This window comes from Hippoglossus hippoglossus, chromosome 15, assembly GCF_009819705.1.
Source record: "Hippoglossus hippoglossus isolate fHipHip1 chromosome 15, fHipHip1.pri, whole genome shotgun sequence".
Lineage (NCBI taxonomy): Eukaryota > Metazoa > Chordata > Actinopteri > Pleuronectiformes > Pleuronectidae > Hippoglossus > Hippoglossus hippoglossus.
Window position 1 is genome coordinate 24,169,516 of NC_047165.1, and position 23,932 is coordinate 24,193,447.

Genomic DNA, 23,932 nt, shown 5'->3' on the forward strand with positions numbered 1-23,932 from the left:
ATAATTTCTATTATAAATTTGTTGTGAATAAATTATAGTTTTACAGTTACGGATTCAAGCTCAATGAATTTCATTTTGCTTCAAAAGCATGTTCAGTGTGTAAAAGACATACACTGAACACAAAAACAACACACATATAAACATTTAACCAGGGCTTAACAGGGTTACATTAGAATATATGCTAATAACATTTCAGGCAGACAACTCACATTTGAAATATCTATTACAGCAACAGAACATAGTTAGTTTGGCTACTAGGCTCTGACTTCATCACTTCCCCAGATAAGATTACAATAATATAATGGGGGAGTGATGAGGAAATATCTTTAATCCTCCTTTGCCTACAGATCATGTCGATACTAAATTTGTAGAATTTGTGAACAGATCAAATATTTAAAAAACATAAAACTTTGTTGATGCTGCCTGCCAGGCTGAATGCTAAGTTTGTGTTCGCTTATAACGTAATGATTATTGTGTTGGTCGATGCTCAATCTCGTGTTTTTAATTATCATAAATGAGTTATATGCTTGATTCTATATCCTTGCCCAGCACAGGAAACTGAGGGCTAACTGGATCTCACAAGTCTATCACTCTCCTTTCACATCTAAGGCTAGAGGCGTGGCCATCATTTTCCGTAAGAATATATCTTTCCGTTTTCAGTCATCCATAATTGATCCTAATGGCAGGTTTTTAATCCTAACTGGATATATAAATGTACTCCCCCGTTACACTGCTAAATGTCTACGGGCCAAATACAGATGATCCCGCCTTCTTTCGGAAATTGTTCAATTTAATTCCTGATAATGACTTGAGCCATATAATGATCGGAGGTGACTTTAATTATTATCTTGACCCATATCTGGACAGACTATCCTCAGCCCCTCCCCCCAGGTGGTGGATATTTGGCGACTGAAACATCCATCTGATCGTGATTATTCTTTTTATTCTAATGTACACAAGTCCTATACACGGATCGACTATTCTCTAGTCAACTCTAGACTGATCTCCAATATTGACAATGTCAAATATCACAATATAATAATATCAGACCATAGTCCGGTTGAGCTGAACCTCCGAATGTCCCTCCACAGACAAGCCTCTTACTCCAAGACCAAGCATTTAAAAAGTACATAACAACGAATATTTCACAGTTTCTTGAGATCAATGACAACGGGGAGGTGAGTGACTCAACATTGTGGGAAACACTTAAAGCTTATAAAAGAGGCCACATTATTTCTTATGAAGCTACATTGAAAAGGGCTAGGAGAAATAGATTGGATGAGATTGATGGAGAATTGCTGGTTGCTGAACAGGTTTATAAAAGCTCTTTGCGCCAATCAGATTATAATAATATTCTTAAATTGAAATATGAATACAATTCCATTCTGGGGGAACAGATTGGTAAAACACTTTTCAAACTTAAACAGAGACCCTTCTGTAAAGGCGGCCGGACCGGATGGGTTTGGGCCAGAGTTTTACAAAGCTTTTCAAAATGCTCTCAAACCTATATTAATAAGAATGATGGTCACTCTGACAGAGCTCCAGCGTTGCACTGTGAAGAGAGGAGAACCTTCCAGAAGGACAACCATCTCTGCAGCACTCCACCAATCAGGCCTGTATGGTAGAGTGGCCAGACAGAAGCCACTCCTCAGTAAAAGGCTCATGACAGCCCACCTGGAGTTTGCCAAAAGGCACCTGAAGGACTCTCAGACCATGAGAAACAAAATTCTCTGGTCTGATGAAACAAAGATTGAACTCTTTGGCCTGAATGCCAAGCGTTATGTCCGGAGGAAACCAGGCACCGCTCATCGCCTGGCCAATACCATCCCTACAGTGAAGCATGGTGGTGGCAGCATCATGCCGTGGGGATGTTTTTCAGCGGCAGGAAGTGGGAGACTAGTCAGGACCGAGGGAAAGATGAATGCAGCAATGTACAGAGACATCCTTGATGAAAACCTGCTCCAGAGCGCTCTGGACCTCAGACTGGGGCGAAGGTTCATCTTCCAACAGGACAACGACCCTAAGCACACAGCCAAGATAACAAAGGAGTGGCTTCGGGACAACTCTGTGAATGTCCTTGAGTGGCCCAGCCAGAGCCCAGACTTGAACCCCATTGAACATCTCTGGAGAGATCTGAAAATGGCTGTGCACCGACGCTCCCCATCCAACCTGATGGAGCTTGAGAGGTCCTGCAAAGAAGAATGGGAGAAACTGCCCAAAAATAGGTGTGCCAAACTTGTAGCATCATACTCAAAAAGACTTGAGGCTGTAATTGCTGCCAAAGGTGCTTCAACAATGAGCAAAGGCTGTGAATACTTATGTACATGTTATATTTCCGTTCTTTATTTTTTACAAATTTGCAAAAATTTTAAACAAACTTTTTTCACTTTGTCATTATGGGGTATTGTGTGTAGAATTTTGAGGAAAAAAATGAATTTAATCCATTTTGGAATAAGGCTGTGACATAACAAAATGTGGAAAAAGTGAAGCGCTGTGAATACTTTCCGGATGCACTGTATACTCACTGCAGACACTTGCCTGTACAATGCCCTTCCTGGATGAGGTTTCTATGACCCCAAGCTGGTGCAGCTTCTTTATCTTTAAGGAAAAGGTTTAATGCATTTTTGCAAGCACGTGTTTCTCTGTCCTTGACTTTGCTGGCATATACAAAATTGCTAATAATTGAGCCACCTTGGAAAAATTGTGATTCTCAGACCTTCTCAGAATCTTCTAGGAAGATTTGCCATGGTGTCTACAAAGGGCTCTTTCACAGAATATCTGACCCTTCCTCAGAATGTCTCCATATTTCCCATTTATAACAGTAGACATATCATCTTGATGAAGGAAATGGCTAAGAAGTGGGTGCATTAGTTTTGGCACTTCCTGCTATCGGATGTTCTCTGACTACCTCTCTTTGTAGTTGTTTTCTGGACCTCTCTACATTTCATGTTGTTAATCACCTGCTTCCTCTTGGACACTGACTTATTTATTTTCCATCTTTTCTTTAGGTTTACCATCTCTTAGGTCTCTTAGGTCCTGAGCTTCTCCTCTGTGTAGAGCAACTTTGAAAAGAAGAAAGATAGCACAACAGATATATGGACCAATGAGGGCATATACCTCAGAGTAATCTTGCAAAAAGAGGAGAAAAAAAACATCATCTAAACTAAATCAGAGTTGTTATGGTGTCATGGACATTTACATGCTGAAGTGAGAATGGCTGTTCTCTTAGACATGACATCTAAAGAAGCGAATGGGGAACTGAAACTGTTTTCAGCAAGTCACAAGGTTGGCCTCACACTTCTGACTTGACAAACGCTTTTAGGATGATTTCACACTGATAACCGTCAACAACATTTTTTTGTCAGTAGTCCTCAACTAGGATACGTTTGGTTTTAAACAAGGTGAAACATCATGATTGACAGCTGAGACTGACTCACAATTGGCTAACCATGTGCATCAGCGCAACATTTTTGAAGCAGGTCCATTCCTCGACTCCACAGACTCTTTGGGGATCTTTCATGTTGTCCGTCCTAAAATATAGTCTCAGGCAGTGATTCTCAAACTGTGTGGCGCGCCCCTCTGGTGGGGCGCAGAGGCATAACAGGTGGGGCGCGCGACCGGGAGGGGGAAATGTGAGGCGGAACTACTGTTTTGACGTCCGCATCTCTCTAACGGTGGAACAGTAAACAAATCGTTCTTTCGCCGTAGCCAGGGGTCGCAACCCGCGGCTCTGCAGCGGCTCCCTGTACAGTGTTGTGCATGTCGCGCATATTTTTCGCGAACAGTGAACTCACGTTCACGTTAATTTGTTAAATCATCATCGTATCAGGCCAGCATGAAATACCAGGAGCGGGCGAATGTGTGTGTGTGTGTGTGCGTGTGTGTGCGCGCCCCCAGACAGCGCACACACACACACACACAGGCCCCGGGGCTCCGCCCCCACTCATTCGCTCAGAGAGACACACACAGTGAGATCAGAGCTCGTTCACGTGAAGCAGCAGGTCAGTGACAAACAAGACACAGTGTTCAAAAACCAAGTTGAAAAGAAAGATCGATGAAGCCTGTCTTGCTCTTGGGTTCACAGTGAATGAAGGAGGACATGAGAGACCAGTGTGTATTTTAGGTCTGAAAACTCTGGCAGCTGACAGAGACCCAACAAATTAAGAAGACACTTAGAAACATTACACCCCAGTCACATGCATGTGTTCTTTTTGGTTGAGCTTTATCATCGTTGTAACAAAGTGATTATAATTTAATTTATTTTTTCTCTATTTTTGAAAAAGTACATACTGATGGAGGAATGTAGTGATAAATGTTTCCAAAAGTACTTCAATTAAGTTGAATTTAAGCAAAGTTATTGCACTATTCTTTGAAAAAAGTGGCAAATGTCACAAAAAGTTGTTTGAAAAAGGTTTTTTATTTGCACATCAGAAATTCCTGAAAGTAATGTGAATTTAATGTTCATGTGTATGTTATGTAAATACACATGTTAAACTTGGCCCATTTTGTCATAATTTTGTTGGGGCAGGGGAGCGGGTGGGGCATGAAAAATATTCTAGCTCCAAAGTGGGGCATGACAGAAAAAGTTTGAGAACCACTGGTCTAAGGTGTGTATGTGTGCGTAAGTCTCTCTCTGTCTTTCTCTATCCCTTCAGGAACAGAGCGTCACTGCCTTTCCAGTCTGCAAGTACACTGAGGAGTTGAACCTTTATCTTAAAGAGCTTGGGTGGGAAAATGCCTTAACAGAGAATCACGCACAATGTTCAGAAGAAGACAGGAATGCGAGTGTATCTTGGGCACATTGTATCCCTTTGCAAGCAGCACATACAGAGTGGGGGTCAACCTCAGTGATCTTGAAACCATGTCCAGTGCTTACCCTTGTCCATTGCAGGCTCCATGGCTGAAAGTGGTTCCGTTTTATAACTAGAAGCAGTGATCTGCCAGACACATTTTCACATGGAACAGCAGCACATCACTGTGGTATGAACCTGAAGGGAAAACTTGCTGTACAATTGCTGTATGTTGTGCAACACGTAGCACCAAGGGGATAGGAACACTGGTGTTGAACCTGTTCCCAGTTCAGCTCAAGTGGATCCCACATACAGATATTATTGCTTTTGAAAAGCAGCTTTAAATACATGTGTTGTCTCAGTTTGGGACAACACATGCATTTCATACTCGGTTATTTTAAATGTGCAAGTATTTTCACACTGAGAATGGCAACATGAGGTGCACTACACCTGTCTGGATGGTGAACTCATAACAGTCAAAAAGCTGACTATAAAAAAAACTATAGCTTTCTCATCCTCAACAGCTGCCAATTTTAACTTTTAGGGAATTTTGGAAGAGGAACCGTTGTTTTGCACTAGTGGTTTAATTTTCACATGGCGTGAAACAGGATACAAATGAGTATCATCAGCACACCGTCTACACTACTTGATAACAGTGTGGGGGTTTCTACTTCACACGTCTGCTCTGCTTATGCACCGGTCAGCCACAGTTCTTGTTTAAATAAAGACCATTCACAAATGTATCTTTGTATTAAGACATTTTATAAAAATTAAAAATCAACAGTTTGTAATAAAGTACCTTTGGAGTTAACTATACAAAGTTTGACATTGCAATGTAATAAAGTTGTCTATTGAACAGATACTTACCAATCATTTTTAAAAAGCATTTATTGATAACTCATTGACCACAGTTGGCTGGCTACCTGGATTTTGCTTTGATTATATATAATTTCATTCCTCAAACAGAAATACAAAACTGACATGTAATTGTAGCAGTGGTGCAAACTACATAGAAAAAAATGTAAAGTACCATAAATTGCCAAATTTACACACGTTACCAGTGCAACTACAAGAATGTGTGTGTCCAGTATCACCCAGCATAACGGCAGGCTAATACATCTAAATCCATAAATCCACATTCAGACTGAACAGGTGGCTCCGGAACATAGTGAACAGAGAATAAACAAAGCAGATTTAGTCTTTAGCCTAGAGGTCAAACAGGGATCTAAAAGACAGACTGAGCTTAACCATTCAAAATGGGGAACTCCTGTACAAAAAAATCAAAAACAACATCCTCTGGCTTTGAGCGGTGGCTGTTAACTGCTGATGGGACTGCACTGTAAGGTAAACCACAATCCACACAAAGAAAAAACAACATTTGAGAGCCGACTGATGTCTGTCTGAGAGTAGTTTCCCTGGGATGCATTCACTTATCAGTCCATGTGTCGATCAAACTAACATTCACGCAGCCATACGTGCATCCACCTTAACATATTGTTTGTTCTTTGGTACATTTACAGCATATCATCATCCTCTCCTCCGCCATACATGTCTGCCAGTTTCTTGAAGCGGGGTCCCCATTCGTTCAGGCAGTTGTAGTCCTGGTCTCCGCTGCTCGACGAGTTCAGTGAGGAGAGGCTTCCTGCATCAGAGCCACCGCCCTCATAGTCAAAAACCAGCAGGGAATCATAGGGGGGCGCTGTGGGGTCATTGTCGGCTGCCTTCAAATTCTGAGAGGGGAGCAGGGGATAAACAGTAGATTGTCACTCTATAGAATCCAACTTTAATATACAAACACTGCAGAATATAGTGGGTGAGATGATACAAGTATTCATCTATTTATAAAAATTAAAAATAAAAAAAAATCACAAGACAAAAACATCTCCATGTACATTACATGGAAACAAAATGAGCATCAAGGGCAAGTTTTTTAACATCTTGTGCTGAACAGAATAAATTGTTCATCACTGAAACAGTTTTGAAAATGCTCCTGTGAAAATTATGAGTGAAATTATAAATTATGATTTCATTCTATCAAAGCAGTAATAATCAACCTATATAAGATGTTATGAATATGTTTGGAGAAGCTTTGACTCACATCATCAATGAAGTTGCCAATTTCCTCTGGGTTGGCAGGGCGAGGCCGGTACTGAGGAGCCGGCATGAAGTTTGGCATCACGTCGTTCCTGAACACCTCTGGCCGGTTGTCCAGACCACGGTGGAGAACACTCAGGTCATAGTCCTGACACAAAATACATCGCTGCTGTATTGATTAGCTGGTTGGAAGTGTATCCTTACCTTTTGATGTGCTACTTTGATTATTTAAAGAACCACGTGACCGGAGACTGATTAAGAAATTAGACCAAACCTGCATCTTTCTTTACCTGATCGTCCTCTCCACCTCCCTCCTCGTCATAGTAATAGATGTTGTCTCTGATATCATCGTCCTGCAGAAGAGGCTCCTTCTTTTCTCCTCCTCTCCGTCTCGCAAACAGCAGTAGTAGCAGCACCAGCACTGAACAAAGAGCACAGAGGTTAATTCAACACACCCACATGATTAGGTCACCAGGTGTTAGCTGAGAAAGTAAAGTGAAGGTAAAGTGATGAGAGCACCATGGTCACTACTGGACCAACCATTTCAAAAGGACATGTTGTATACTTTTCATATCGCTTCAAATCACATCAAATGTGGATTAATCCATCACCTTAAATTGTTCCCAACAAAAGCATATTTTCACCAGCTTTGTCCATTACTGGAGGCTGTCAGGTCCTATATAACAAATGTTCTGATGCCCAAATGAAGAGCAAACATTGCATGAATTACTGAAACAGTCATAGCTTCTCCTGCTGCCTGTGTCATACAGAACAAATGATCACATCACCAGAAACACACGGCTGCAGGTTGAGATTCAAAGCTTTTCTTTGAGTTACATGTTAATGTTCTCACCTACAGTCCCTAGAATTTTGATATAAATCTTTTCAAATTGAACTAGAATCAAAGACTCACTGAGCAGCAACAGGATGCCTCCCAGTATTCCAAGAATCATGGGCAGGCTGCTCCCACCGGCAATTCGCCCTGAACAGGACACGATTTCACCTGTGCAGTCACACACTGTGGCCTGGACGGTGTTGTCCTGCTCCATGCCATCGTTGTCTGTAACCCTCAGGACCACAGTGTATTCTCCACTTTCCAGCTCAGTGCCTAAATTAAGTACGATGCCCGTTTCTGCAACAAAGAAGAAATGAGAAGAAAGTGTAGTTTATAACCCCTGCATTATTCCATGTCAATATATATATATTTCAGGAATCTTTAATTTAATCTAATTCCAGATTAATTTCCAAAGCAGCGCTCATTTTGTTCCCACCAATTGCTTTAAGCTACACATTGACCATAACAAACATGCTACATTGTAAATAGGATGAGGTCTTCTTCTCTGGAACTGCTCACCCTCATGCTCAGAATAACCTCAGTCGACTTTAATCATTCAAACCTCAGACGTCAATTTCAAATCTATACTAAAGCATCTGACCTGAAAGTATTTCAAATTTTGGAGCTTACACTGCGTGGTACACAGCCTGGGAGGAAGAAGTGTTTGATAAATTCCATCAGTTATCATGAAATAGAACAGCACTAAAAGCACTGACACATGGTAGAAAAGTGTTGTCCCTTTCTTGATCAAGTTACATTTGTGGGTTTATTTTACAACAATCTAAAAACATGTAAAACAACAAGCCTGTATCATAGTGCACATACTGGAATCATTCATCCGAGCGGTCCAGTTGGTCTTGGACATGCCCTGTAAAGAGACACTGTATGGAGCAGCAAAGCCAGGTCCATCTTTATCTGTTACTGAAAGCAGCTGAGGAGCCGATTCCTTGTAACACACCTGAGAAAACACAAAATGTCATATTGAAACATTTGAATTTGCTGATCAATTAAGTGGACAACAGTTATGTTTGGCTACTTTTAGAACAGCGGCATTTAATTATTTGTTTCATATGTATAGAGGCTCTCCACCAGACAGCTAAACTCCTCCATGTTAAGTTACATCAGCATTAAAAGTGCTCAAACACATGACAACTGTTCAGCATCTGGGAAATGAAACACACCTTTATTGTACGTTCCTCAATTATGGGTGCATTGTCATTGACGTCGTCAAGCTGTATAATCAGAGTACCAGTTCCTGTGGCCGGGACGTCATCTGGTGACACACACGGTGAGCAAAATAAAATTAATTCTCAAGTCTATAGTTCGACAACTTTTAACGATTATCAAGCTTATTGTCACACCTACCATTGTCGTATGCACCAATGAGTGCTGTGTATTTGCTGTCCTTGACAAAGTGCGACTCTCTGTCCATGATGCTTTTCACCTTAATCAGGCCTGTGTCCTTGGCCACGTTCAGCCAGCCCGCAGGGTCGCTGATTATTTTATACCTGGACAGTCAGAGAAATGATGTGAGGTCAATGCAAACAAGCTTATCACAAAAACAAGCTTCACAATGGGACATTCAAATAACTTGTCAATTAAACAATATTCAATTCATCACAGTATAGTGAGAGTCTGCGTGTACATCACGTAAAGATGATGTACTTTTCTACAGCTCATGCTGTAATTGCTGTACACCAATATCCAGTCAAGGGCTGCAACCAACATCTATTTTGATAATCGATTAATCTGGCAATTGTTTTGATTAAGCGATTATTTATCAGATAAGACAAAGCTTCATTCCATCTTTTCTAGCAGTTTATTTAGAAAAACTAATTGCACATCTTCTTGTGAAATTATCTTTACATATGCATTAAGATGTCCGCAATCAAATTATGAATATAATTCCACTTTCAGATGTCTACAATTTAATTCCAACTAGTCATAATTTAATATCTAAAATGTATCTTCTCTTGACCACAGCTGCCTTCTCTCTCCTCGATGAGCCGGGAAAGCATCAGTCGTTTAAAGTGTGAGAATATTTTACATGAAAGACTAAAAGAAAACTTTCACATGACACGGCAGCATATCACTGTGGTATGATCCTTGAAGCTATTTACGATCCCCTGGTAAACCAAGAGAAAAAGTTATCTTCAGCTCCAACATGTTCTCTCCTCATGTTCATTCCACAGATATTTTGCTGCTGTGCCATACAAGATCAGCTTTGCAGAAAACAGTCTTCTTTGAAGGCATTAATGTAAATTGTTTCAACACTTTGGAAAGTACACTTGTCTGTGCTGTATTGGTAGCAGTGTTTGTCTCTGCCACTTTTCAAAAGCTTAGTCCAGAGAAGAAACAGTGTTGTTACATGAGCTACACAAGGCAGTACTGCCCCCACCTACAGAAACATTGCTGCAGTGTGCAGGGCATTAGAGCAGACCCTATTTATCGATTATGAAATTAGTTGCCAACTATTTTTATGATTGATTAAATCAATTAGTTGTTGCAGCCTTAATCCTGTCTGTGAGTATTACAAATCACTGTGCTGTCTTTTAGTGTCTTAAATACAAATCTGTTTCTCGAGCTGGACTTCTCACATCGTATATTTCACTCCCACATGAAACTAGTGTGAGCAGCGTTTTAAACTTTACTGTCTAATTTTCTGCAACAGGGATTAATGTGTTTTGATAAATGTTCAAAGTAACATGTTATTTTCATCAGTTTTCTCTTACATGACTTTCTGTTTGCGTGCAATGTCGGGGTCAGAAGCAATGTACTGCACCACGTCACCGTCAATAGGAAGGTTCTCCGGTTTGGACACAAACTTTTCAACTGGTTCAAAGACTGGAGCTTCGTTGACATCCTGCACGTTCACCACCACTGTGGCTGTGGCAGTGGGCAGTGGAGTAGCAAATGGAATGTCATTCTCCACTGCAACCAACAGAGTGTGCTTGCTGATCATTTCAAAGTCAAGACCCTGGTTGGATGGAGGAAACAGTACATTCATTTATCAGATAACGATCTTACATGTTGTTCTGCTGTAAAACACAAACTTGTTCTAAAAGAGTAAGCCACTTGAACACTGCTACTTCATTACTATAATCTTGTGGAGTTGAGGGAGGAACTACCCAGTATAGGTGTAGTGTTCCAAATAAAAGTGTTCACAGATATCTCTAATCTTTGATATTGTGGCTTGTTTGAGAATTCATGCTTTAGGTCCTACCTTGGCAGTAGTAATGATCCCTTCGTGTTTGTTACTTCCTGTTGTGACTGTGAACAGGCCTCCAGGATCACCATCAACAATCTTGAATTTGGCGTTCCAGGCTGGTGAATGTGGCTCATCACCATCTGTTACTGCCATCGTAATGACCAGAGCGTCCACTCTATTTTCTGCTACTGTTGCGTCATACTGTGAGAAAGCAAGGGATATGTTGAAAAAAGTATAGTTCCCTGACATAAAGGTTTATTTCTTAAAGATACCCTCCTACATCAATATCTGAGTTTCCATTTGATTTGTTCTCACATGTGAAAAGTATAAATGTAAAAGAATTACTATCCAATCATGTCGTAGACATTCAGAACCTAAACTGAGATCCGATAAAATGGAAAACAATCATTGTTTGTTGCTGATCACCAAAAAAAGATTATGATCAGCTACGTTCTCCAGCAGTAGCCTTACAGTTGACCATGTATGAAGTCAATGTTCATCAAGCCCAGGTGACTTGCTGTGATTGTAAAGATGTTTGTACTTGTACTACATGTCTGCATGATGGGTGCAGATTTACAGTTGATTTCCTAATCATTTTTAAAACACTGTACTGTATTTCAGACAGAAGTAAAAAGAAAAAGAAAAAAAGCACACTGCTTGGTGACAAGTAGACATCCTTGCAAAGCTGTGATTGAACTGTTTGTATGTTTTACTTACAGAGGACAGAGTGAAAGCTGGAGGGTTGTCATTGCTGTCTGTTACAGTGATGATTACTTTGGCATTTCCAGTCAACCCGTTTCCCTCCATGTCTGCTGCCTCTATCACCAGAGTGTGCTTTGGGTATTTCTGTTGGGGAGACATACAATTAGTGTAACTCATCAAATGGACAGCTTAAACACTCTGCTATCATTCTCTGATCATAAAACACTAAATCTATACCAGGCCTGACATAGTGATGAAAAGGTAATACTAATCTCATTGCTCTGTCCTTTGTCCAAATACCTGCAAAACAAACTTTGTTTTTGTCTTCCACCCATGTTAAACAACTTCTCCTGGAAACCCAGAATCTGCAGTTTCATCAGTGGAATCACATGCATCTTAAATATTGATTCCCAAATATGGATCTGTTCATCTTTACAGCCCTACCCGACAGCCAATGACAGACAGCTCCTATAAATGGTAAAGTGACTACAAGATCAATAGAGGCTTCATAATAATCTAACATATCTAAAATTATGAATGCTAGCACAGTTGAAGTAAAATGCTAATACAGTACGTTTTAAAATCCTCACCTCTCTGTCTAGCCCACGGGCATTGACTCTGATGGCTCCAGTGTTTGGGTTGATCTCAAACAGTGGGCCACTGGGGAACTTTGGATCCTGGCTCACAATACGGTAACGAATATCCGAATTGGCATTACCCGGCTCGTCAAGATCTATGGCCACAACCGTTATCACCTCAAAACCTGCACAAAGGGGTTTTCAGAAATGTGAATTTAAGTACAGAGGCGTCACAACGTGAACACTTTTAATTTCGCTCTGTTTCGGCCAATCGGCTTGTTGCTCCCTCACTGCGAGCTAAATCACGACCGTTTGCTGTCCTGGCTCCTAAATGGTGGAATGAGCTCCCCATTGACATCCAGACATCAGAAAGTTTACACATCTTCCGCCGCAAACTAAAAACACACCTCTTCCGACTATACCTTAAATAACATTTTTAAAACTAACAATTTAGTAGCACTTAAAATGGCACTTACATATAGCACTTTCTCTATTCTTGTTGTTCTGGGTTTGTACCCTCATGGTTGAATGCACTTATTGTAAGTCGCTTTGGAGAAAAGCGTCAACTAAATGTAATTTTACATCTATATTCTGCAGATTCATTCTTCCCCATTTTTCTGGACTCTACTCAACACCTACCTCAACCCACAAACACTCATCTGCAAAATCTTTTAGCATGTATGCTTCATTTCAAATTATTAATAATTGTTTACATTCTGGAGATATTCCATTTGCCAACCTTTCATTCTCCCATTTTAAATATAATTTACAGCTATAAGAAACCTAAAGCAGTGAATAATTGAAGTGAGAAGACCACAAAAACGTCAGTGCTGCCACAGAATATTACTGCCAGCTCTTCTCTGTTAAATGTAACATATTTATCCAATCATAAATGAAAGTATCTCACTGTACCTGTTGGTGAGGATTCAGGAACTTCTCCCAGAAATGTATCTTGACCAAAAACAGGTTTGTTGTCATTGTGGTCTATTACAATCACCATAATATCCATCGGCTGCTCAGCATTTAGTGACCCATCTACCGCAGCATGTGCTTGAAACTGCGAACAGACACAAATTTGTATCATAATACAACACATGTAAAAATAATTAATGTAGATATTTCATTCAGGTGATGTGAGGTATATTCCAGCCATGAGTTTTACACTCAGTAGGCCATGAAAAATACTACTGGCAAGTAAACAGAGATAAACTTGACACCACTGTAAAATACATTTAAAAGAAGACTTTTCAAATGCATTAAGAGGGAGAACATAAATGAAATGAACACTGAATGGTAGGCATTACTTTGTTTACATGACATCTCCAGAAGGCATTTTGATTATTGCTCATTTATGTCCATTTTTTAAAGAAAAGTAGTGGATGTGTCAACCCAAATGCAGGTAGGCTTTACTGCCTGTTGTTTACTATTTGATTGCACACAGTGATCTCAGAGTATTCACACATTTTTTTCCACACATTGTATAATAGATATCATTTTTTTAAATGGACCAAGTTCCATTTTTTTCCCATCAGTCTACAATTAATAACCCATCCTGACTTGGTTTCAGAAACAACCTCTCTTTTACAGAAGTATTCAGACCCCGAGTTCAGTACTTTGTAGAGGCTCCTTTAGCAGAAGTTACAGCTTCAAGTCTTCTTGTTTGGTATCTGAGCTTCAAGTCTCTACACAGTTTCTATGGGGTTTAAGTCTGGATGACACTGTATAAATGTGTGTTTGATTGCCACACAAATTGTCAAGCGCTTGTAGTTGTTGTTGTTGTACTGAAAAAGCGCAATTTAAATACAGTCCAGATACCATTTACTTTGTCTGGACCACTTAAGGAAAGTCAGACTTGTCCTGAAGACACTCCAGCTTTGTCTTGGCATCATGCTTCAAGTCATTGTCACGCTGGGAGTTTAACAGTCATGCCAATCTTAGGTTGTGTTCACTCTGAAGCAGGTTTTCTTCAAGGAACATCTTCAAGGTGCAACCCTCTGCTTTCAAAAGTATCTTGTACACGGCTAGGAGGAACCAGACAATTATTTTGTCTTTCTTCTTCTCCTCTCTGTTTTCTGGTGGATCATAAACAACATACCACCAACTCTATAAGCTGTTGCTCCTGGGACAACAGTTGCTCTCGGCTCTCCTCTCTCAATTGCTCACACATTTGCTGCATGTCCCAGTGTCAGAATCCTTTAACATAAAATATAGACATATTTTCGAAAGTTTATCTTCAGGTATTTTGTTGTTTTGTCTACTTGAGTTTGAGGTAGCTACTAGATAACTGTAGGGTAACATTAAGTGCTGCCAAAGCCATGTAGAGTGTGCTGCCACCAGAGGCACGTGCAGTGATGTTAATGTTACCTCTAAGCAGGATAACTCTGTCAGTACATAGCTCAGGCACCAAAATGAGGCACTGAAATATATATATATATTGTTTTTCCACCTCCCTATCTCAGCCCGCCTTGGTTAGTCAACTTGACTGGACATCCAGCTCTAGAAGAGACCTTTGGTTCCAAACCTCTTCTGCCTCACAACTAATGAGATCCCTATGCTCCTGGGAAGACTAAGCTACTTTACTGTACTTGGACGTCAGCATAAAATGAAAGTGAAAAGAAATACACAATGTTTGACAAAAAGTGTAGATATAAAACTAACATCAGAGAGGGTGCTTACCGTGTACCTGTCCACCTTCTCTCTGTCCAGAGGCTGTGTCAGATACAAAGTACCAGTGAGCCTGTCCATTGTGAAAAGGCCAAGGGGAGGCTCATTAGCTCCTGGACCAGTGATGCTGTAAGATATCGTCTTCACTTTATCTTCACTAGAACGGATCTGGACAAAACACAACAGGTGTGAGTTAAACAATTCTCACTGACTGTAACCATAGTTAATATATTGCAAAACCATTTCAATTTAGTAAAGAAGAAGTGCTAAGTTCTTTGAGGTTTGCTGCTTTAAAATTCCTGGGCTAGAAAATCAAAGACTGGCTTAGCTACCATATTCTACATTCTGATCAAGTAAGTTACCATGTGATCTCAACCTTGTTAAATCACAGCCATGGTGCACCAAAGAACGTAGTTGTCATTGTTACAAGGAAACATCTATTTTCTGCAACCATTGTTATTAGACATTTTTTGCATTTGAGTATTTGATTGTGCAAATTGTCCACCTTACCTGAGATACTTTAAGAGGATAGGGTCCTTTGTTATTTTCAGGAACATTGATGTCAGGAATAACCCAGTCTCTCTTCCTCCTCTTCAATCCATCACCAGACTTGGGGAAATTCAGAACAGGCACCTCTGGGGTGGTTGCATTCCATAAAAATGTTCATACATTTTAAGTACTATTGGGTTTATTAGTCTAACAAGAGTCAAGATAGACAATCTCTAAAGAAATCCTGAAATTTTAGAGCAGGCGTCAACATTAGCCGTTACTGTCCAAGGAGTACACCAGTCCAGGGTTTTGAAAATAGGTTTTCAAATGTAGGCACTACATTAAACAAATGAATAAGTACATGCCATTCAATTTATATTACACATTATACTGAAATAATGATTCTGTTTGGAAAAAGAAGGATATTTTTACATTGAGATCCTATGAGCACACAGCTTTTTCTCAATCTAATGTGGCCACAGAGGGGCAGTGTTTGTTAAGGAAAAAAGCACAGAGCCTTTTTTCCTTTGTGCATGTTGGAATTGAAAACGATATTTCCTATTAAATGTGTTATTTTGAAATTAATTTTATTTTGACAACAATTTGAGTTTCTGGTTTTCTTTATTCCCCTCCAACAGGGCCTCTAATCATACCTCTGTATTGTTAGCAGAGTCCACTTCATTCAAGTGGTGCTGATTGTTGTGGTGTCTGTGCTCTCCGAGGTGATGCTCAACATTTTGCTGGTGATGCCCATGGTTTTCCCCTCTGTGTTGTCCATGGTGATGACCATCATTTTGTCCATGGAGATGCCCATAGTGCACGACTGTGACTGGAACAGTCATTTTTTGACCGTGCAAGTTCCAGGAGTGGATAAAGAAGTCCTGGTGTCCTTCCAGAAGAGCAACCATTCTCTTTACCTGGATGGAAAAAACATCATCAGAGAAGGTGGGCACGCTTTAACTCTTTGACTTGAAAAAACTGTACATGACAAATTAGGCAAACTGGGACAGTTTGATGATATTCCTCGCCTGGAGTAGATTGACAAGTGATCTTGGCAACTGACTGAATTTCTGATTGGCTCAGGTCAATATTTACTGAGGGTATAGAAAAGGACAAAACATTAAGAAATGCTGGATATTTAAACAAAGCTGATAGATGTGGATCCTGGAGTTCACGTGAGTCATATTCTGTATGATATCCCTCATAATTTAACTGTCTAAGAGTCAAAGCTACGTTTACATAATGAAGATCTGGCTGAAACCCAATAATTGTATTTCAGTCCGGTTGGTTTCCCAAATAGAAAGCCCTGGGCATTAATCATGCATTTATTTTACATGCAGGAATTACAGCCCCGTAGAAAAAATATGCTTAAAAATGTCCACACCTTCTTTTACTTTATTTTACTACCTAACCAACTGCAGCATTTATTTTAACTCATTTAGGGTGTGAGACGAAGGGTGAAGCATCAGAAAGCATTTTTTTCAGTATCGAGTCTGTCAAAGTCTGCTCACCATCAATATCCCATCTGGATGGACCATGAAACGTCTGTCATTACTGATGAAAAGAAATCTTGTGCGGTTTGTGCAGTCATTGAAGCCCACTGGGATTGAACACAAGAAACAATTAGTGCATGCAGAGAAATCAATCTGCAAATTTTCAGTACATGACAAAGTATTGTTCACTGGATAAAAAACACTCACACACACACTAAGCTAAATATCACGTGGAAGTGGCAGCTTGTCATAAATGGTTCAATTAGGGCTGCATGATGTATGTTAAAGGGGACATAGCATGCCCATTTTACCACAAGTTGATATGGTTCCTTGGGGTCTTAATGAAATGTCTGTAACATACTTTGGTCAAAATACCACAAGGATCATTTAAAACAGCACCCTTTTTACCCTGTATAAAACAGCCCTCCACAGAGTGACCTGTTTTGAGTGCCTGTTCCTTTAAATGCTAATGAGCCAGCTCCCCCCTCCCCCCTCTCCCCCCATGATTTTAAACGATATAAATTACATATTTTATATGATATAAATTATCAAATATGCATCCCATACTTTGTATTCCCCTTCTGTTGTCCTGGAGTTTTAATTTTCCCAATCACATAATTAAATGTCCCCCTCTGCCCATCCACTACAAGCACACAAGCAGACAGAGAGAGAAAGAGAGGGGTGGGGGGGGGGCTATGAAGACCATCATTTACCCCCGAACCCCGACATTCAACGGGTACAACAACAAGCGGAGAAAGCAGAATCGCGGGCTGACCTTATATATACAGTCTATGGGGCTGACCAGCGCGGAGAAATGCTCGTCCCGTGTGAACAGCCAGGCGGCTGCGCGCTTGAGAACGGCGCTTCCGCGTCCGGTGTAAACCCGGCGTAACGAGTGGGGGGGGCTCTGTTTGTGACAGTGTAACAGTAGTGCTGTACACTGCGGAAGTCTTCCACACTGCTGGCTCTGTGGCGTTGACACAAATTCCAGCTCACGCATGGGAGAGCGAGCGGTCGCGCACGAGCAACTGCTGCAGCCTCCCAGTCCCAACGATCCAGACAAATGCCACATGTGAGTGAATCGAGGGCTGACCAGCGGAGAAATGCTCGTCCCGTGTGAACAGCCAGGCGGCTGCGCGCTTGGGAACGGCGCTGCGCTGCCTCGCAGCCTCGCTGCGTCCGGTGTAAACCCGACGTAACGGGAGTGTGGGACGGGGGGGGGATGAGGTGGGGGGTGGGCCAAGGCCATGTAGGAGACTTCCAGTTCCTTGTTACGACACAAAACCCAGGAAGCTCAATCGAGTCGCTCAAGCATGACGTTTCTGACTTAGAGGAACCATAACAAAACGCGCGAGTGTTTTTTCCCCAGAGTTTTTGGGTTGGTAGACATGCCAGATACCCACATTAACCTGTAGAAGCACTAACAAAGTGGAATTTGCATGCTATGTCCCCTTTAAATGTCTACTTTGAAGAAATCAAATAAAAACAACTTGTACAAAAGGGTCATTTCAGTTCATAAAATAAGAGATGATAGCTGCCACATCAGCCTCCCAGAGTCACAACAGTTCTATAATCTGTTACATTTTCAGTTACAGCATATGAACCTGCCACAGTTCACAGGACTGTCCTGACCCAGGATGGTTAGCTGACTGGATATCTTAAGAGTGGATTCTAAGGTTGCATATACAAGAGGGAGTGGCTGAAAAAAAGTGCAAGCTGATGTGAATTTGATTTGCTAAATATGGCTATGAGATGTGAAGCAGTTTGAGATACTTGTTATTTCAATCCACTTACGTACTTCACCGACTTGGTCACTTTGAAAATTGAAAATAAATATATGATTTAGTTTTAGTCCAGGCCAGTCATGCAATTTCTGAAGGAATTTGGTAAAGAAATGTGCAGTGACATAAAGAACCAGACTGGTACAGCACCATGTTTGCTCAGTTGCTGTAAGAAATACTCAGGCTCGCTGAATTATAAATAAAATTAACATCCACCCTTAAATGTACTGATGATAGCAGATACAAGTCAAGTGAATGACTCATGGGCTTGCAAATGTGTGATTGAACACTGAAGGTAATAGGAAGTCTTTCAGTGGTCAGTGCTCATCTCAGTACTGACTGTTGACACATCTAATATGGGACAGTCAGTATCTTTCCTGTGCAAAGACTTGCTGTTGGAAATTTATCCCAGCATGGGACTATGTCAGTCGAAGGTCACAAAAGTCAATATTGATTCGGTGTGTACACATGCAAAAACAATGTCGGTCTCCGTAATTTTAAACTCTGGACCTCCGCCTTATATGACCAGTGATGACATGTATAGCCACACGTCATCCCCTCACCACTGGCTGTCGAGGTGGTGTCGAATCAATGTGGGCTTCGTAGATAATTGTCAAAGTTTCAGGCAAAAACCTGGTCTGATTAGGAGAGATTACATTCATCCAACTTTGGATGGAGCAGCTCTCATATCTAGAAATATGACTACGTTTTTAGACAGTCCACACCGTGACAATACAGAGTTGAGACCAGGAGGCAGAGTAGCAGTCTTACACGCTTCTCTGCACTTCTATTAGAGCAATCACCCTCACAATATCCCTCACACTATCCTATAGAAACTGTGTCTGCCCCCAGACCACCTAAATTAATTAAATCAAAGGATAAAAAATATTTAAAACCTAATAATAATAATAAATTACTAAAGTTGATACAACCAATATATCAGTACCAAAAAAAAGAAGTATAAAATTGTGTTAAATATCAGGTCACTCAATCCAAAATCCCTACATATTAATGATCTGATTATTGACCATCAGATATATTTAATATGTCTAACTGAAATGCCTAACTTTAAAGAACTGCCTTCTTTGACACTAATCTCACAACCATGTGTCAGTACAATATGGTAAATGGTAAATGGTTTTGTATTTATATAGCGCTTTTCTAGTCTTGATGACCACTCAAAGCTCTTTACAGTACAGTTTTTTACATTCACCCATTCACACACACATTCATACAGTGCATCTATTAGCAGCACTTTCTTGTTCTATGAGGGGCAATTCTGGGTTCAGCATCTTGCCCAAGGACACTTCGGCATGCAGATGAGGAAGACTGGGGATCAAACTGCCGACCTTCAGGTTGGAGGAAGACCTCTCTACCCCTCAGCCACAGCCGCCCCACAATACAGTAAAGAGTTATCAAAACTTCACTTCCACACTTGTTGATAACTTTGTTAATAGTACAGCAGCCTCATTACAAACAACCCTTGACGCTGTCACCCCTCTTATTTATACCATGGAGCAAATCAGAGGTGATTAGCTACATGGTATAATTCTCAAACAAGTGTTTTAAAACATACATCACAGAAGCTGGAGAGGAAGTGGCGTTCCACCAACCACTTCCTCTCCAGCTTCTGTGATGTATGTTTTAAAACTTCTCACCAAGCCTGGAAAGGTAGCCTGATAAATTGCAAGAAAGCACTTAGAAATACCAGAACCTCCTATTATTCATTATTAATAGTAAAAAATAAGAACAACCCCAGCAATCTTACCCAACTAGACTTTTTAAGGAAGATTTCACCCTAATTGACAGTTCCATATTAAATCAGATTAATATGTCTTTGTCAACCGGCTATGTACCACAAGCTTTTAACGTAGCGGCTATTAAACCTCTACTTAAAAAACAAACTCTTGTTCCAGATGTTTTAGCTAATTATAGACCCATATCAAACCTGCCCTTCATTTCCCAAATCCTTAAAAAGGCTGTTGCTAACCAGCTATGTGATTACTGAGATAGTAATGGTTTGTTTGAAGACTTTCAGTCAGGATTCAGAATCTATCACAGCAAAGAAACAGCACTGTTAAAAGTTACTAATGAACTTTTAATAGCATCAGATAATGAACTTGTCTCTATACATTCAGCATTTGACACCATAGATCATACGACTCTGTTACAGAGACTAGAACAACATGTAGGTATTAAAGGAACGGCACTGGAATGGTTTAAATCATATTTATCAGATAGATTTCAATTTGTTAATGTTAACAATGACTCCTCCATGCACACACAAGTTAGTCATGGAGTTCCACAAGGTTCTGTCCTTGGACCAATACTCTTCACCTTATATATGCCCCCTTCAAGCAACATCATCAGAAAGCACCACATACACTTCCATTGTTATGCAGACGACATCCAGCTGTAAATATTTATGAAGCCTGATGAATCTAATCACTCAGTCACTTCAGGAATGTCTCAAGAACATCAAGGCCTGGATGACCCAAAACGTCTTACTTCTAAATTCAGACAAATCTGAGGTCATTGTTATTGGCCTTAAACATCTCAGAGAAACTCTGTCTGACCAGATAGTCACCTTGGAAGGTGTTAGTTTGGTCCCTAGCTCCACTGTGAGGAACCTTGGAGTTATGTTTGACCAGGACATGTCATTTGACCCACATATAAAATAAGTCTCCAGGACAGCTTTCTTGCACTCTGTAAGAGTAGAACAGGAGGTAGAGCCTTCAGCTACCAGGCTCCTCTCCTGTGGAACCAGCTCCCACTCTGGGTTCAGGAAGCAGACACCATCTCTACATTTAATGTTAAACTTAAAACATTCCTTTTTGATAAAGCCTATAGTTAGGGCTGGAAAAGGTGAGTCCTGAACCATCCCTTAGTAATGCTGCTATAGGCCTAGACTGCTGGGGGAACTCCCATCATGCACTGCGAACTGAGCACTTCTCCCCTTCTTTCTGTCTCTCTGCCCCCACATTCATTTATTTATTTTAATACATGTCACCAACTATGTGTCTTTTTCCTGCCATAGTTTCTCTCTCTTTCTCTCTCTCTTTGCAGGTATGTCCGACTCCGGAGCTGCAGGATAACAACAATTATTGTTTTTATTATTATTAGGGCCCGAGCACCGAACAGTAGGAGACAGTGGGAGGCCCTATTGAAATTGTAAGGATTATTATTATTATTATTATTATTTTTTTTTTTTTTTTTCAGACAAATTAATTGGCCTTTTGAGTGCTTAAACATGCTCAAATCGTTACCAAAGTTTGCAGAAAATTAGAAAGTGGTGAAAATGTACGTATTCTGGAGTAATTTTAAATGGGCGTGGAAAAATGGCTCAACAGCGCCCCCCGCGCCCCCTGGAACGAAAAAAGTCTAACCCCATTTTTCACATTTCTACTTTGACGAACTTGTCCCAGGGCTTTCATTGTTATTATTATTATTATTATCATTATTATTATTAACAATAATACCTATTATTAATTAATTATTGCATGTATTGTCGCTGCTATCATTAATAATCAATAACATCTTTATACTCTAATTGTTTTCATTCTAACTAGTCAGATCTGAAACCTGATGGTGCACAACTGTTCCTGGTCTCTCTCTCCTCTCTCTCCTCTCTCTCCCCCTCTTCTCCCCCTGCCCCCTATCGCTCTCTCTTCTCTCCCCTCTTTTCCACCCATCTCTCCTCTCCTCCCCATTTTCCCCTGCTCACCCCAGCCGGTCGAGGCAGATGGAGTCGGGTTCTGTTAGAGGTTTCTTCCTGTTAATGAGGGAGTTTTTTTTCTCCACAGTCGCCAAAGTGCTGCTCATTTAGGGAACTGTTGGGTTTCTCTATAAATTTAAGGACTTGACCTTCAATGTAAAGTACCTTGAGATAATGTATATTAGGATTTGGCGCTATACAAATAAAATTGAAGATTCAAGATTCAAGAGTTTATTGTCATATGCACAACGATAACATTAAGCAGTCGCTTGCAATGAAATGCTTGGGTCACAGGCTCTCTTATAACAATGCTCAATCAAAATTTAAAATTTAAAATAAAATATACATATCTAAAATATATATATACACCTAAAGAAAAAAGAAAAACAATACTGAATTGAATGGTCAAAAATGTGATTTTATACTACTAGGGCAGTATTCTCTAATTGGAATCACTTTTTTTGTTTTGTTCCATTATTGTTGTAGTCATGTAATAGAACCTGTTAAAAGCCAACAATGCTTATTAAAATGGTATATGGCTGTAACATAGATTTATAGAGCACTTTTCTAGTCTTGTCCACTCAAAGTACTTTACACTACAAGTCACATTCACACACATTCACACAGAGCTTCTTTATACAGACTTTCACAAACATCATTCAGACACAAAAGAGCCATCAGGGGCAATCAAGGCCTCAGTTTTTTGCTCACAGAACAACATTTTGCATGCACGCCGTTCACCTGCCACACACAACACAAGACGAGACATGGTGGGCACAGCCAGGACATCAGGGTTAAAGTGACTGGAACGATTCTGCTTCATGTCCTGACATCATCGTTTAATAACTAAATACATGTGGTAGAGACAAGCACACACACACTCCAGCAGACAGGAGAGAAGTTCTTCCTGCAGATTGTGACACAACAAAACCTAACATATAGCTGAGAAAATAAATGTATCACTATGATTTGGGCCTGGATATTTTTTAATAGCTAAAATGTTCTTCCTTAAATGCACAGAAATTATATCCAAACATACGGACAATGAATGTAGGAAAGAAATGAACACTCAAGTTTCATTCAGGTCCGTGTGTGAGAGCAGCTTCCTGGATTGTTCTCACCTCTGCCCAGCCTTGTACCCGGCCCCAGGTGCTTTCTGGTCACTCTGAAGATCAACACATCTGACTTGAATCCAGGTACACATTTTGGCTCCTCTGTGGTCTCTAAAGCTGAGGCCTAGGAGGGAAAACCATAGTTTCAGTTAATCATAATCCAAATCATGGAAAATGTGTAATCAGTCACCAAATATATATATATATTAAAACCAAAGTTACCAGAAAAATCAACACTTGAACAAATTATTTGCCGTGTACTTAAGACAGTCTGCAGCCTGTTACCAGGTGGCAATGAAGACGCTTTGGCTTCACTTCTGGACTGCACTCTTGTCGTCCATCTATCTATACAGTTCATCTGTTTTACACAATGGAAATGGGTGGACATCAAAAGAAAAATCCCAGCTGCAGCTGAAAGTCTCACCTGAAAAACGATTAATAAAATGCCCACAGCCATGAACCGAGTGGGCG

The 23,932-nt window shown here is 40.4% G+C and overlaps 1 protein-coding gene across 1 annotated transcript; it reads right to left on the minus strand.

Moving 5' to 3' along the window:
- Positions 1-5,602: 5,602 nt before the first annotated feature.
- On the minus strand, positions 5,603-23,932 carry LOC117775653 (B-cadherin-like). Its single transcript, XM_034608989.1, has 19 exons — positions 23,886-23,932; positions 23,471-23,585; positions 16,868-16,960; positions 16,363-16,454; positions 16,014-16,277; positions 15,382-15,522; positions 14,884-15,039; positions 13,120-13,264; positions 12,220-12,392; positions 11,645-11,773; positions 10,943-11,128; positions 10,452-10,696; positions 9,085-9,227; positions 8,901-8,992; positions 8,545-8,677; positions 7,798-8,016; positions 7,175-7,305; positions 6,889-7,032; positions 5,603-6,520 (listed from the first exon to the last, which is right to left on the minus strand). The coding sequence occupies exons 1-19, from the start codon at positions 23,916-23,918 to the stop codon at positions 6,305-6,307; spliced, it is 2,850 nt and encodes a 949-aa protein (XP_034464880.1). The 5' UTR covers positions 23,919-23,932; the 3' UTR covers positions 5,603-6,304.